Consider the following 15,835-nt stretch of genomic DNA (forward strand, 5'->3'; position numbering starts at 1 on the left):
TACCAGGCCCTTCAGGTCTGGTATGGATATTAGGGGAACCCTGTGCTAAATTTTTTTAAAAGAGATGGCGTAGGGGGTCCCCCTAAAAATTCCATACCAGACCCTTATCCGAGCATGCAATCTGGCAGGCTGCAGGAAAAGAGGGGGGACGAGAAAACGCCCCCCCTCCTGAACTGTACCAGGCCATATGCCCTCAACATGGGGACAAGGGCCTCATCCCCACAACCCTTGCCTGGTGGTTGTGGGGATCTGTGGGCAGGGGGCTTATCAGAATCTGGAAGCCCCCTTTAACAAAGGGGACCCCCAGATCCAGGCCCCCCATGTGAATTGGTAACGGGGTACAAAAATGTAAAAAAACACACAAACAGCTCTTAAAAAGCTGAGGGCGGGGCCGGGGCAGATTCGGACCGTGGTGGCATGTATTTTCCGTATCAAGGAAGGATTAAATCGCTGGATTTTTTTTTCTTTTTTAATAAAGGACTTGTCCCAAGCTGTGTCTGTGTGTTTTTTACCATTTGCTAAAAAATTGCACTGACAGGTTTAAAGATCACAAAGAGCGATGATAATAGCCCAGGCCGTGGGATACACCAGCCGCTCTGGACGTAATGACGTCACAACTCCAACTCCACCCGATGTGTTTTACACATAACTGCCGTCCTCTGGGATTGGAGAAGCAGCCCGATCATTTTCTTTGGGGTCGCCTGCCAGTGCTCCTACTCCTCTTCTGAAAGTGTCCCCATGGAAAGCCCGGCTCGCTCAGCACACCATTTGATTGACAGCAGCGAGAGCCAACAACTCCCGCTGGTATCAATCTGCCCATGGAGGAGGAAGACAGCAGCGAGAGCCAACAACTCCCACTGCTATCAATCTGCCCAGGGAGGAGGAAGACAGCGGCGAGAGACAACTCCCGCTGCTATTAATCTGCCCAGGGAGTTTACATCGTTGGATGCGATCGGGCTCAGGTACCGTATTTATCGGGGTATTGCACGCACCCGCGTATAGCGCGCACCCCCAACCTAGAAGGGAAATTTTAGAAAAAAAAATACTTACAGTTTGAATGCCCCTCGTTGGTGTCTTGCCCGGCGTCCGTCTGCGGCCTCGGTGGTGTCCTCCCGCGCTGTCTCTCAGTCGAATCCCTGCTTCCCATGCTGAGTTTGAACTGCGCCGCCGACATATACCGAGCGCAGTACACTCGGGCACGTTCGGCCACGCTCGGCTTCTCACGCATAAAGGCCAGGAGGCGTCACAGAGCGTGACCGCGAGCGAAGCCGAGCCTGGCCGAATGTACCCAAGTGTACTGCGCACGGTATATGTCGGCGGCGCAGTTCAAACTCAGCGCGGGAAGCAGGTATCGGCGTATATCACGCACCCACGATTTTGCCCTGATTTTAAGGGCAAAAAAGTGTGCGGTATATGCTGATAAATAGTATAAGTGGGGACAGGGGGGGATTTTGCAGCACAGAAGGTTTTTCACCTTAATGCATTCTATGCAAAAACCTTAAGGCTTTCAAACTACTTTAACAGCACGCTGCCACTCGGTCATAACAATTGACCATTACTCCACAGGTCTTCATAGGGAAACATTTTACCTTCAGGCTTTTCCACCGATCTTTGAGAAAAAGCTATGCATACATAGTACTGATTGGCACCACAGGCAGTGGCACCTGATCCACCTCGCTCACTAATCTAAGGTATGTATAAGGGGGTATACCTAAGTGGAAATTTAAAACTTTAGTAGAATTTGTGAAAATGCAGTTACAGTATATGCCATATCTACGATATACCAGATAATAATTACTGTCTACAAAGACCAGATGGCAAACTTCTACTGTTTACATTGGGAATTGGGACAAGACCTGGACATGGCAAAGACTGACAACAGATGTGAAACTATAGAGCTCTGTTCCCAAGAGGTTACTTCATACATCATGGGCTGTTTAATCTTTCAGATGCACATTCATTTTTAGATACAGATTCATAGACGCACATCCTTTTAGATACAGAGAGTACTTAGTGGTGTTTTTTTTAACAGGTGCTATTGTTTTTGATAACTGAGAAGTGGGAAAGTTACATGTGAATATGACTTACCTGTTGATATGTTTATATGATTACTCTTATAATTTCTTGTAATATTGCTGAAGATTTCTTTCCCTGCAGAAGTCTGCCACTCAGTGCAATAGTGTGCAGACTTTTTTCTTTTCTTTTCCCAACTGAGAATCAGTTGTCTTTCTGATAGTGTGACATTTTCAAAATCGGATCCTAAAATGTAAATTGTAATGCTGTAAAATTGAGTTGCATTTGTCATAAAGGAAAATTCTCTGACTCTGGAATTTAATTTTAAGTTCCAGGGCAGTGAAGCTGTGGTAAAATTGGTTCAGATTTACTGGCCTGAAAACAGTAGATACCTTGAGAAAGAGAATTGCTAAGTACAAATACACAGATATTTTGCTTCGTCACAGATTCTCTTTAACTAATGAAGAATGCATGTTTTGCCATACAACATGTGTCTGCTAAACAAATTGCTAAATACCCATATTTAACCCTTTTGCTGCCACCACTGTAACTTTTATAGAGGGGCAGTAAAATGCATTGCAAGTGCCTGCTGCCAGTGATGTATTTTGGTTTTGTCCTGCCCTAGGCAAGACTAAAATCCGGCACGCCCCTCCCTTATCTAAATTTGTCCCACCCTAGCCACGGTATACCACCATTCTTGTCTCAGGGTCTGATTTGGAGCTGCAGCTTCCTCATCAGACCCTGAGACATGATTCGTCCAAGTGCCACATATACAACCACTGCTCATGATCTGACATTCGCAGTGATACTTCAAATATGTGGGACGATCGCTGTTTAGGGGACCAACACGTGTGTTTGCCTTTGTGACTGAGCATTTTCCTTTTTTTTTTTAAATCATACATTTAAAAAAAAAAAATTCACACGGTTGCTTTAATTTTTTTTGTTTTTTGATCACTTTTATTGCTGTCACAAGGAATGTAAACATCCTTTGTGACAGTAATAGGCACATGACAGGTACTCTTTATGGGGAGATATAAGGTCTATAAGACCCCAAATCCCTCCTCTGCACTTAAAAGCATTCAAAACACCAAGACCTGTGTTTTTGAATGCTTTCAATTTTTATAAATTGGTGCTGATGGTTTCCGAGTAAACCCGAAGTGATGTCATCCTGGCTTTGTTTGGCTGATCCTGGCTTTGCTTGGCTGTCCGACCAGCAGGCGGATGTGCTGGCTGGTCACTTGGGTCTCCCAGTGTGACAGTAGAGCCTGAGAGAGCCATTGGGCGGTGGGGTGGTGGGGAGTGTGCCCCTTCCACTGCTTGTAATAGCAATTGAGCAGCTAGTAAGCCACTCCAAATGCTATTATAAGAAAGCCAACCACCAGCTCTAAAAACAGCAACTCCATATCATCTCGGTATATCCCCCGAAAAGGAAGGGAAGTGGTTAAAGAGCCGCCTCTGCCCTTCTGCCTGGGGGGCGGCGCTGCCTCCCTAAAAATTGCCGCCCAAGGCAAACGACTTGTTTACCTTATGGTAGATACACCCTTGCCTGCTGCAATAGCAGTTATGAACATGTTTTTTAAATTTTACTAAATGCCGACAATGGCCTCCTCCATCCCTCTGTGGTCTCAGAGTCTACCTGTCTGCTCTGGAAACCCAGCAAAACTTGGGGGGGCGAGGGGGATTGGTAAAATCCTGTTTGATTAATGAATCCTAAGGGGCTCAGATCTGAGCACTTCCAGGTTCACAGGTTCAGTATCATAGCAGCTGCTGGCTGGGCTGCAAATAGGGGACTCCTGATATGTTTGGGCTAGAGCCATAGGAGACATCAGGGGGTCTTAACAGATAACTGTGGTCTCCCCAAACAGTACCTGCAACTACCTCAATACAATTACATAGGGGCCAAAAAAAAATAATATATTATAAAAACAAAATAATACATTATACATTACATATATGTACTGTACATAACATTTTTAGTGCCCACTGTAAAGTGATTAACTGTAAAGGTTTTTACAATCATTTAAGTAACTATAATTTAAGGTTTTGATTTTCTTATGGTTTCACAAGCATGATTTTGAGGATGGGTTTAGTTGGTATTCATAAACTTAACACTGTCCCGTCTATAATATTAATTCGATATTTTGAACATTATATTGTGTTTGGCGAGACCGGGGGTACATTCACCCTCATTGAACAGCTCAATACGTGTCGCTGTCAGTAAAATGCATTGCAAGTGCCTGCTGCCAGTGGTGTATTTTGGTTTTGTGCTGCCCTAGGCAAGACTAAAATCAGGCGCACCCCCCCTCATCTAAATTTATCGCATGCACGTTAATTCCTAATAATATCGTTGTGTGTTTTTTGCTGGGAATACATATTTCATAAAAAAAATTGCACAAATATTGTGCAACAAATAAAAACTGAGACTACCTATTTTTATTTTGTTATTCTGTTTTGGGTTTATTTAGTACGTGTTTAAGTTGATAATTAGCATTTTAGGAAGTGTGTTAAAAATGGACTGGGTTGAAGGGTGAAAGGGGCAAATTTTTCTTTTATATAAAATAATATTATAGGGTCACTAAAGAATTTTTTTTTTTAGCTAAATAGCTTCCTTTACCTTACTGCAGTCCTGGTTTCATGTCCTTATTGTTCGTTTTTGCTGTAATCCTTCTCTGTTCTGAACACTTCCTGGTTGCCTGTTTCCTGATGACCACAGTACTGGGAGCTTTCTCTCTGTGGTCACTAATCAAGGAGGTGTGATTACTGTGTGTCTAAGGCCCCGTACACACGACCGAGGAACTCGACGTGCCAAACACATCGAGTTCCTCGTCGAGTTCAGTGTGGAAGCCGCCGAGGAGTTCGGCAGGCCGACTTTCCTCATTGAACAACGAGGAAATAGAGAACATGTTCTCTTTTTCCTCATTGAACAACGAGCAAATAGAGAACATGTTCTCTTTTCGGCCCGACGAGTTCCTCGACGGGTTCCTCGCTGAAAAGTGTACACAGGACCGAGTTTCTCGCCAGAATCCAGCTCCGACCGAGTTTCTGGCTGAATTCTGCCGAGAAACTCGGTCGTGTGTACGGGGCCTTAAACCCCTCAACACCAATCAGTTTCGTTTTCCAAACCATCACTGCCCTGTATTGGCTCTGTGCAGCAGAGAAGCAGGAAACATGCAAAAACTAAACTGAAACTGTAGGTACATTATATGATTGATTTTTATCAATTTTTTATCATTTTTAAAAGGAATCAGTTAACTATTATGTCTCTATACCCAGTAAACAGTCATTTCAGCAAAAAAAAAGGTTTTCCTTTACAACTCCTTTAAGTCAAAAATACAAACACTAATATACTGTACTTACTTTCATCTTCATCAATCAATAAAGACCATGGAGGTGTATTTTCAGCTTGATTAAAGGCTACAATAGTTGCATTGTATGATGCACCTGATATGGTTGCATTAAACCAATTATCTTTTGTACGGGTATGTAATTTGGCATCTGGGCATGGAAGTAAGGTGAGGGTAATATCATAATTTATATCTCTTTGGTTTTCTCTGCCAAGCTGTGAATATAAAAGAATAACAATCATTAAAGAAAACTTGAACTTTTTTATTACAATATTCATTTCCTCTCTCCTAATGTGATGTTTGTGAAGTTGCTATTTCCAGCCTTTCAATCAACAAGGAACTGGCATTTAAAAAGTAATTTCAGCTCAACTTGATATTTCATTTTGTCAGTGAGACTCCAACACCTACTTTGCATTATAAAGGGGTGTTACTTCTTATTTAAGGTTATGGAAACCATGCTAGGAGTGTTGAGTCACCTTTATTTGGCTTTACAGAGTTTTTGTATGAGATGAGGCAGAACCACTTACTAAGGAGTAAGGAAATAGTTCCTCCGTAATCTCCAAAGTATGAGAAGCCAGTAGGTGATTCATTTCACCAGCATCCACTAATAACTTTGGGATACATTTTAATTAGTCACAATCTGTTATATGTGTGTAATAAACTGTACAAGGAGTGTTACTTTAATTATAAAATGCTGATGGTAAATGCAAAGACATGGATACAAAAATATCTCTGATCGTCTGGATGTGATCCTAATTGTTCATGTCATATTTTTGGTCATTTTGTTAAGTTCTTCTTCTCATATCAGTAAATCATATTACTACTAACATTTATAGGTAAAGTCCGATTGCCTCTCGGAGGATCAGGAAGGCATTTTTTCCCCTGCTATAGCAAATTGGATCATGCTCTGCTGGGGTTTTTTCGCCTTCCTCTGGATCAACTGTGGGTATAGAATTGGGTATATGGTATTGTACAATATTTTTTATTTTATTTATTTTTATGGTTGAACTGGATGGTCTTTTTTTAACCTGACTAACTATGGGGGTAATCCACAAAGATCCTGCGTAACTTAATTTTTTCCATTTAAGTTACACTGCCTTAACTTAAATGGAAAAAAAAAATCAAAATTAAAAAAAAATCGCGTCGCTGGACAGAAAGGTCTGTTTTTACAAGGTGTAAACAGTTTACACCTTGTAAAAGCAGCCCTAATTTTGCGTTTGCAAACTAAAACTTACGGAGAAAAAACGAAGCTGAAAAGCTTCGTGGATCTCCGTAAGTGCTAATTTGCATACCCGAGGCGGCATTTCGACACAAAATGCCCCCAGCGGCGGATGCGGTACTGCATCCTAAGATCCGGCAGTGTAAGTCCGTTACACATGCCGGATCTTCTGCCTAACTATGGAAAACTGATTCTGTGGATCAGTTCCATAGTTAGGAACAGGGATACGACGGAGTAACAGCAGTTACGCCGTCGTATCCCTTTTGTGGATTTGGCCCTATGTAACTAAGGGCCAGATCCACATACATGTAGAACGGCGCAGCGTATCAGAGATACACTACGCCGCCGTACCTTACCTGGCGCATGTTCGAATCCTCAGCCGTTTCGCGCCGTAAGTTACGGCGGCGTAGTGTATTTCTGGCGGCAGATTTGAAATTGGGCGGGTTGGGGCGGGTTTCATTTAAATGAAGCGCGTCCCCGCGCCGAATGAACTGCGCATGCGTCATCCCGAAATTTCCCGCCGTGCATTGCGCTAAATGACGTCGCTAGGACGTCATTTTTTTTAACTTAGACGTGAGTTACGTCCATCCCTATTCACGGACGACTTACGCAAAAAAAAATTCTAATTTCGACGCGGGAACGACGGCCATACTTAACATGGCAATTCTATGTATACGCCGCAAAATACCAGCTTTAACTATACGCCGGAAAAAGCCAACTACAGACGACGTTAGAAAATGCGACGGCCGCGAGTACATTCATGGATCGTCGTAAATCGCTAATTTGCATAACCGACACGGAAAACGCCACCCAGCAGACGCCAAAGTATTGCATCTTAGATCCGAAGGCGTACGAAGACGTACACCTGTCGGATCTAACCCAGAAGCCGTCGTATCTTGTTTTGAGGATTCAAAACAAAGATACGACGCAGGAATTTTGAAATTACGCGGTGTATCAATAGATACGCTGGCATAATTCCTTTGTGAATCTGGCCCAATGTACTTACTCTCACTCCTCAACTGCAAATCAAGAGTATAATCCATTGGACCACTGTCAACATAATCCACAGCGCCAACATGTACATGCAAAGTAAAGATTTAATATATATTTTAAAAGCTTCAAAATACAGTTGTAAGTTTGTGACTTTTAAAGCATATATGTTATTGCTGCAAATTAACTGGCATTGAAAAACGTACCTTCCAATCCAATGTCAGGGTTCGAGTTCCATTATTTTTTAATTTCCCTGCTTTGTAACTTGCATGTGGATTGTAATCAATATCTGCAAAACAGTAACAGGAGCATTATGCCAGTTTAACGCATTGTTTGCTGCATAGTTAGATTGCGTGTGAGCTTGCTGCTGGTTGGTAAAGAGCAAATTGGCCAAAATTAGATTCTGTCTGAAGGATCGAACAAAAAATTATCATAAGGCAACATATGAAATCAGTGGAAGGCAAATTTTGGTGGACAATTTGATCCTTTTTGGGGATTGGGCAAGCTATTGTGAAATAAATGGCCTCGGAATCTGGACACTGATCTGGTGGACCTTTGCTAATCAAAAGGCAAAAATGAAAAAAAAAAAAAAAACACAGATAAAGCAGGGGGAGAAGCCTTATCATGTATCTTTTAGGGGTGACATGAAAATTACACAAATCCTTTAACATGCTGGTTTGGGAGATTCCTAATGTCTGTTTGTGGTGTTATGAAACCAGTATGGATTTCAGGCAAAGTGATAGCATTGTGGAATTTAATTTTAAGATTAATATTGATTAAAAAAGGCTTTTTCTAGTAATTTAAGTGACACTTTTGTGTTTTTGGTAGACAGTACTAGGCCTACTTTGGTCAGAAATAGCAGCTGCAACAGACATAAATGCAAAGTGAGAAGCCACAAGGTGTCTTCCCAAAAAATGTCACTTGAATGGGTCATGCTTGGCAGGTGCTACCCCTACCAACCATGACAGGGTATAATTCCTGCTGCAGCTGTGACACATGTACACCCCTGGCAGGGCAGGACTTAGGGTGGTGGGGGCCCCTGGGCTTAATAATCGAAGGGGCCCCCTGGAGCAGAGAAGCCGGGGGGGGTGGGTTGTTACCACCGACCGATCATACATAGTTGTTGAGGGGGGGTGGGGGGCTGGATCCGCCGACCGACCTATCAAAGTTGTTGAGGGGGGCAGTGCGCCGACCGATAATACTTGTTGAGCGGGGAGGGGGACAGCCACCGGACGGACTTCTTACCTCTTCCCAGGGCCGCCTTCAGTAATTTACACAGCTGCAGTGAAGGGGCCCCCTGGAGCAAACTAAGTTGTTGAGGGGGGGGGGGCTGCCGAGAATTACATCCATCTGTCGAAGATGTTGAGCGGGGGGGGGGGGTTGCCTCAAAATTCCGGGAAGGGGTTTGCCGTGATTGCCACGAACGGGGGGGGGGGGGCGCCACGATTGGGCCCAGGGCCTATGGGCTTGAGCCCAGTCAAGCCCAATGGTAAGTCCAGCCCTGACTCCTGGCCACTGCAGCAAAAAAGGGTGCACTTGGGTCAGGGGTGGTAAAAACCCAACTTAACTAGGGGGTTTTACCACCCCCAAAATTCAAATGGTAACACCATGTGGTTAAATTGATTTTGGTGGGTGTTGCTGCCTGCCAATCAGGACCCATTCAAGTAAATGGGGCTACTCTGCAAACTGGGATCTACCTGTCAACTGGCCACAATCTATGGGTTGCTGACCCCCTGCCATAGGCTAAGAACTAAGGGGTAGGTTTATAAAGAATTTGCATTGCTATTGTCAAGTTAAAGTGGTTGTAAACCCTAGAAATAAATAAATAAAACTGTAAGACAAAGGCATCATGAGCTAGTAGGCATAGCCTACTAGCTCATTATGAAATACTCACCTTAGATCGAAGCCCACGCAGCGGTCCCGATACACTGCTTTTCCCAGCGACATGTCTCCCGGAGTTATTTCCGGGTATCGCAGGCTCCGGTGCTGTAATTGGCCAGAGTTGTGATGACGCCACTCGCGCAAATGCGTGCGGGAGCCGCCGGTAACGGCACATCAGCTGAAGCAATGGCACGAAAGAGCCGTTGCTTCAGTGCGCATGTGCCAATGACGTGACATGCTGATACAGGGGATATCCACGGTAGCTATGGGTAAGCCTTATTATAGACTTACCTGTAGTGAAAAGTGGTCTGTAAGGTGCATGTACATTCATTTCTGTGCAAAAAGTGCTAAAAAATAAAATAAAATTACTATATCTTGTGCTGTTTCAAAGAATTATTATTATTATAATAATAATTAATATTTATTATAAATAACTATTTTTAAATGGAAAATACCAAATTTGGCCACTAGATGGAGCTAAGTATTGGTGTAAAAGAGCATTGCTGTGCTCACCACGGACTTCAGGTGATGTAGTGTAAACTGTTAAACAGAACAATTGGGTTGATTTACTAAAGGCAAGTATACCGTGCACTGCAAATACACTTGCTCCACAGCTTAGTAAATGAGGTAAAATTTCACTCTGTAAAGAATACTCAATCACAAGCAAGGGAAAAATGCTAGATAGATGGTAGAAACCAGCAGAGCTTCCCCTCGTTTTAGAACTTCCCATCAGTGCTAGAGAAAATGCACTTAAAGTACACATGCAGTGCACAGTATATATGCCTTTAGTAAATCAACCTCCCCGTTGCAGAGTAGGAATTTCATTGTTTAAGAAGTTTAGGAACTGAAACCCTTCACAAACACGGAAAAGATCACCTAAGGTAAAAAACACTGTTCTGTCTCTGCAACATTGTATCAGTTTTGTATATTAGTTCACTCTTTGAAATAGCTGATTATTGCTGAAGTAGCTTTATACTGTCAGTGGTGAGGACATAAATCTCCATACCACACAGTACAGATGTCTCCCTCATATTTTCTCTTCTGGTCAAATGTTCGTAGTCTATAATGTTATGCCATTTTCTCTCTATGTTAAATGTTGTTTAATTCTTCTGATCTAATTATATTCCCTATTTAAATGAAAATGATCCAGGGTATCATCATTGTTGTTTCTGGTGAAGGAAGTTGAAGGACTCTCTCTTGATTTTTTAATATTAGAGCCTTTCTATCTTATTTGTAAAGATCCTGGTTTATTACTGGTAAGAACAGACTCTTTGGAATTGATTCCTTATTCTGGAAAAAAGAAAAACTGTGCCAACTAATTGAAAACGTCAGAATTATGACGAAACGCGTCTGGAAGGCGTGCAGTGACGTCACCGCGTTCAACGCAAGGAGGAAGGGCTCCTATTGTGCCGGCCAGCATTTGTTTGTACATGCCTACATTTCATGGATGTCTGTGAGTAGGTTTTTTATCTTTATTAAACCTGATTTTTAAACGTTATCACGCTATGGTCCGGTTTCCTTTTATTATGGTATGACCCACGGATTGGTCGTCTGACACGCATCTGAGTCTCCATACCTTGAAGCCTCGTACACACGACCGAGGAACTCGACGGGCGAAACACATCGTTTTCCTCATCGAGTTCCTTGTTAGGCTGACGAGGAACTCGACAAGGCAAGTTTCTCCATTCCCGTTGAGGAAAAAGAAGACGGGATCCTCGAAAAATGTACACACGACCGGTTTCCTTGGCAAAAAAAATATATCCCATCAAGTTTCGTGCTGGTTTTTGCCGAGAAACTGGGTCGTGTGTACGAGGCCTGAGGATAATCCCACTGTGGTTCCGTTCACCCTGGTTTCATCTTGCTGTTGGATCATTATACACTGCTGTTGTTTATCTGCAATCTGGTAAGCTGCTCTCCATTTGGTGGTGGTTTCCACGGATGTCAAGTGCACCTGGGTGTTGTTCGTCCTGATCTCCAATATCTGAGGCGTCGGTCCATTATTCAACCTTTATTTGGACTTTTGTTAATTTTTGTTATATTTATACCTGCCTTGTTTGCTGAGTATATATATTAGTTGGCACAGTTTTTTTTTTTTCCATTTATATTTGTGTTTGTATCACGTGATTGCAGCCTTCTGGTTTTTACACCTGACTATTAATTTTTAGCAGTTTTTTAGCATTTTTTTCTTTATCTTGATTCCTTATTCTGTTGATCGACTTATTTATATCTTTCATAGTTTTTAACCCCTATTCTATTATTTTTTTGCAGCCCTTACTGGGTCCTTATCTGGGGGCTTTGCTTCCCCCTTCCCTCTCCGTTTTGTGCAAAGAGGTCTAGCTCACGATTTGGAAAAAGACTCTGCCCAATGGGAGTTATCAACGCAGACATTCAGGTATTTATGTATTTTTATAAGCTATAATTGAACCTGTATATTTATTTCTCTCATGTTACAGTTGTTTTTATGTGTCTCTAAGCCTAGGTTCACACTGCTGCAAATTCCAAATCGCGGTAAAATGCGCGATTTTACCACGATTTCGCGGCTGCGATTTTGCCGCGATTTCGGCCGCAATTTAATGTAAATCGCGGCCCGAAATCGCAAAAAGTAGTACAGGAACTACTTTTTGAAATCGCAGATGCGGCGTCGCACTGATTAGGACAGTGCCATTGCCGACAATTGCCGCCAATTTGAGATGCGATTTGACATGTCAAATCGCATCTCAAATCGTTCCAAATCGTACCCAGTGTGAACCAGGGCTAAATGTGTTTTTTTTTTTCATTATATAGGCTGATCCTTGTAGATCCCCTGTGCTTTGGACATATGTCTACACCTTCTGTACAACACTGCCCCATGTCTCTGTGAACCTCCATGTGCATTTTATCATCTTCACGTGATTGTACTCTAAATATATAATACTTTGGCAATTTTCTGTTTGCCATACTGACCTATATGTATATCCTAGTGATCCTTTAAGACTGTGACCCCCCTGAGGAAGACCTAATTGGTTGAAACGTGTTGGAGCTCTGGATATGTGTACAGAACATCATCGTGTTTTCACGCCATTCTTCCATCGTCATCAGTGATGAAATGTCATTAAATGTTATGATATGATTTAACATATTTTTTATCTTTAGTTTGTGATACTGTATATGTATCATACTATTCCCAAGGCTTTATGGGGCTATGGGATTATTTTTAATTTTATTCTCAATAAATATCAGATTTTCTATTTTGTTTCTTTTTTCACACTTTGAGGATATCACAAAGTCCCATTTCTCCCATTTCTTCCCCTTTGTCCGTTTGAATATTCTTCTGGTCGAATACACGAATGACGCGATCGACGGGAGATCCTTCCTATTGAGGAGATCGCAAAGCACTGAGCGGCGTTTGACTCTACAGCTGAGATATAGAGTCAATTTGTTTTCTTTTTTCTCCCATTATGAGCGGCATTGCCCTGAAGGAAAAGGAGACCTAGGGGGTGAAGTTTCCATACACTGAACTGTCTATTACAGGATCTTTTATTACAGGATAGCTTGTCTCCTTATTTTTCCCTTCAGTGATTGTGCAGGTTGCTGTGTGTTTTTCCATGGAGGCTTTTTGCTGATTTCAAACGGGACTGTTTGTTTGGCACCCAGCACTTCACTATTTCATCCTTCATATATGTTTATTGTGTTTTAATGTTTATTTGCACCTTTGATGCCCCAATTTTTGAATTGATTGTGGATCTCATAGCACTATTGTACGAATAGGAATAAGTTAATACTAGCGCAGCACCCATTTTCTTCATTTATCACGTTTGGTTTTGTACACCTTTGTGTTTGCAGCTGTATTATTTAGTTATTTGTTGTTTATTTTTTCCTTTGAATTGGTAAGTAGTAGCGCTGTAGTACCGCATTTACAAATACAGGAGGTATGTTGCTGGCCAGAACACCAGATGAAAACAAAGCAAAAAACATCTAAATAAATAAAACAAATGTGGTTTAATAGCGATTTAAGCCTATAATGAGCTGTATGAACAGGGCATGAAAGAAGGGATGTATGTCCCTCCTTTAGATCATTCACGTGTGTTCAGAATACAAGCTAGCTATTTAGTTCTGTGAAACAATACAGGCTTTACTTAGCAAACAGAAAGCTAGCATGGTGCTGCTTATACCTTTTGTTGGTGGTACAAGTTAAAAATAAAAATGATTAATATGCAATGTTTAATATAAATCTAACATTAAAACTTTGTATTTTTTTGGACATAAAACATTTATAACATACAGCATATATACAAAAAAGGTTATGCCTTCCTTTTTAATCAAGTTTACCTGCAGGGATAAATACTGAGTGACTCCATTCACTCCAAACACTTTCTTTATACTTCTGGCGGATTTGAATGTAGTGCTCTTTTTCACCATCACGATCAATTGTGCAACTTTCTGTAGAAAGAAAATTTTCTGTTGTAAGTAAACATCGCCCTGACAAATCATCTTTCACATTGAATAAAAAAAAAAAGAAGTTAGTTGAATCAATTACAAACAAAACAAAACAAAAAGGTAAATTATGATTGTCCAAGTACATAGTGCTCATTTTCAATAATCGCTGATTAGTGCTCCAAATCTATATAGGAGCTTGTGTGACAGAGCACTATTAACCACTTGCCGACCGCTGCACGCCGATATACGTCGGCAGGATGGCAGCGGTAGGCAAATGGATGTAGCTGTATGTCCCCTTTAAGAAGCTGTGCGGCGGGCGCGCGTGCCGCACTCTCCGCGACAGTGCCTGCGGGCCCCGCGTACACGATGTTCACCGGTGGTGGCACGTGATCATGTCACGGAGAGGCAGAATGGGGAGATGCCTGTGTAAACAAGGCATCTCCCTGTTCTGCCACTAGACAGGACACTGATCGTCTGCTCCCTGTCTTCAGGTGCAGTGATCAGTGTCATGTCACAGGTAGCCCTGCCCCCACACAGTTAGAATCACTCCCTAGGACACACTTAACCCCTTCTTCGCCCCCTAGTGGTTAACCCCTTCCCTGACAGTGTCATTTACACAGTAATCAGTGCATTTTTATAGCACTGATCACTGTATAAATGACAATGGTCCCAAAATAGCATCAAAAGTGTCCGATGTGTCCGCCATAATATTGCAGTCATGATAAAAATCGCAGATCGCTGCCATAACTAGTATAAAAAAAATGATAATAAAAATGCCATAAACGACCCCCTATTTTGTAGACACTATGGGCCAGATTCAGAGACATTTGCGGCGGCGTAACGTATCGCATTTATGTTACACCGCCGCAAGTTTTAAAGGCAAGTGCTTGATTCACAAAGCACTTGCCTGTAAAGTTGCGGCGGCGTAGCGTAAATCCCTCCGGCGCAAGCCTGCCTAATTCAAATGATCCGGGTAGGGGGCGTGGATCATTTAAATTAGGCGCGTTCCCGCGCCGAACGTACTGCGCATGCTCCGTTTTAAAAAATTTCCCGCCGTGCTTTGCGCGAAATGACGTCGCACCGACGTAATTTTTTGAACGTCGACGTGAGTTACGTCCTTTCCTATTCACGGACGACTTACGCAAAAAAAAAAATTTGACGCGGGAACGACGGCCATACTTTAACATGGCAAGTCTATCTATACGCCACCAAACAGCAGCTTTAACTATACGCCGGGAAAAGACGACTAGCGACGACGTAAGAGAATGCGACGGCCGCGCGTACCTTCGTGAATCGCCGGAAAAAGCTAATTAGCATACCCGATGCGGAAAATGACGCAAACTCCACCCAGCAGCCGCCGAAGTATTACACCTACGATCCGAAGGCGTACGAAGCCGTACGCCTGTCGGATCAAAGCCAAAAGCCGTCGTATCTTGGTTTGAGGATTCAAACTAAAGATACGACGCTGCAAATTTGAATCAGTAGATACTCCGGTGTACTTCTTCTGTAAATCTGGCCCTATATTTTTTGCGCAAACCAATAAATATACGCTTATTGTGATTTTTTTTTACCAAAAATATGTAGAAGAATACATATCGGCCTAAACTGAGGAAAAAATGTGTTTATTTATATATTTTTTGGGGATATTTATTAAAGCAAAAACTAAAAAATATTGCATTTTTTTCAAAATTGTCGCTCTCTTTTTGTTTATAGAGCAAAAAATAAAAACTGCAGAGGTGATCAAATACCACCAAAAGAAAGCTCTATTTGTGGGAAAAAAAGGATGTCAATTTTGTTTAGATGCAACGCACGACCGAGCAATTGTCAGTTAAAACGACGCAGTGCCAAATCACAAAAAATGGCCCGGTCTTCCGGGGTTGAAGTGGTTAAAAAGCATATTTGGGTGTGGTGTTGCAAAACATTAGAGCAAAAAATAATCCTGCAGATTATCAGAGTGCCCCCCCCCCCCCAC

At 42.2% G+C, this 15,835-nt stretch overlaps 1 protein-coding gene across 1 annotated transcript in view; it reads right to left on the bottom strand.

Annotated features, from left to right (window-relative positions):
• Positions 1-15,835, bottom strand: part of IL12RB1 (interleukin 12 receptor subunit beta 1) — a 118,511-nt gene that overhangs the window by 52,134 nt on the left and 50,542 nt on the right. Inside the window, exons 6-9 of the mRNA XM_040326876.1 lie at positions 13,756-13,866; positions 7,773-7,855; positions 5,371-5,572; positions 2,089-2,259 (exon numbers count right to left, since the gene is read on the bottom strand). Coding sequence (XP_040182810.1) covers positions 2,089-2,259; positions 5,371-5,572; positions 7,773-7,855; positions 13,756-13,866 — 567 coding nt within the window. The remainder of the gene's footprint in view (positions 1-2,088; positions 2,260-5,370; positions 5,573-7,772; positions 7,856-13,755; positions 13,867-15,835) is intronic.

The sequence above is a fragment of the Rana temporaria genome, chromosome 1 (assembly GCF_905171775.1).
Source record: "Rana temporaria chromosome 1, aRanTem1.1, whole genome shotgun sequence".
NCBI lineage: Eukaryota > Metazoa > Chordata > Amphibia > Anura > Ranidae > Rana > Rana temporaria.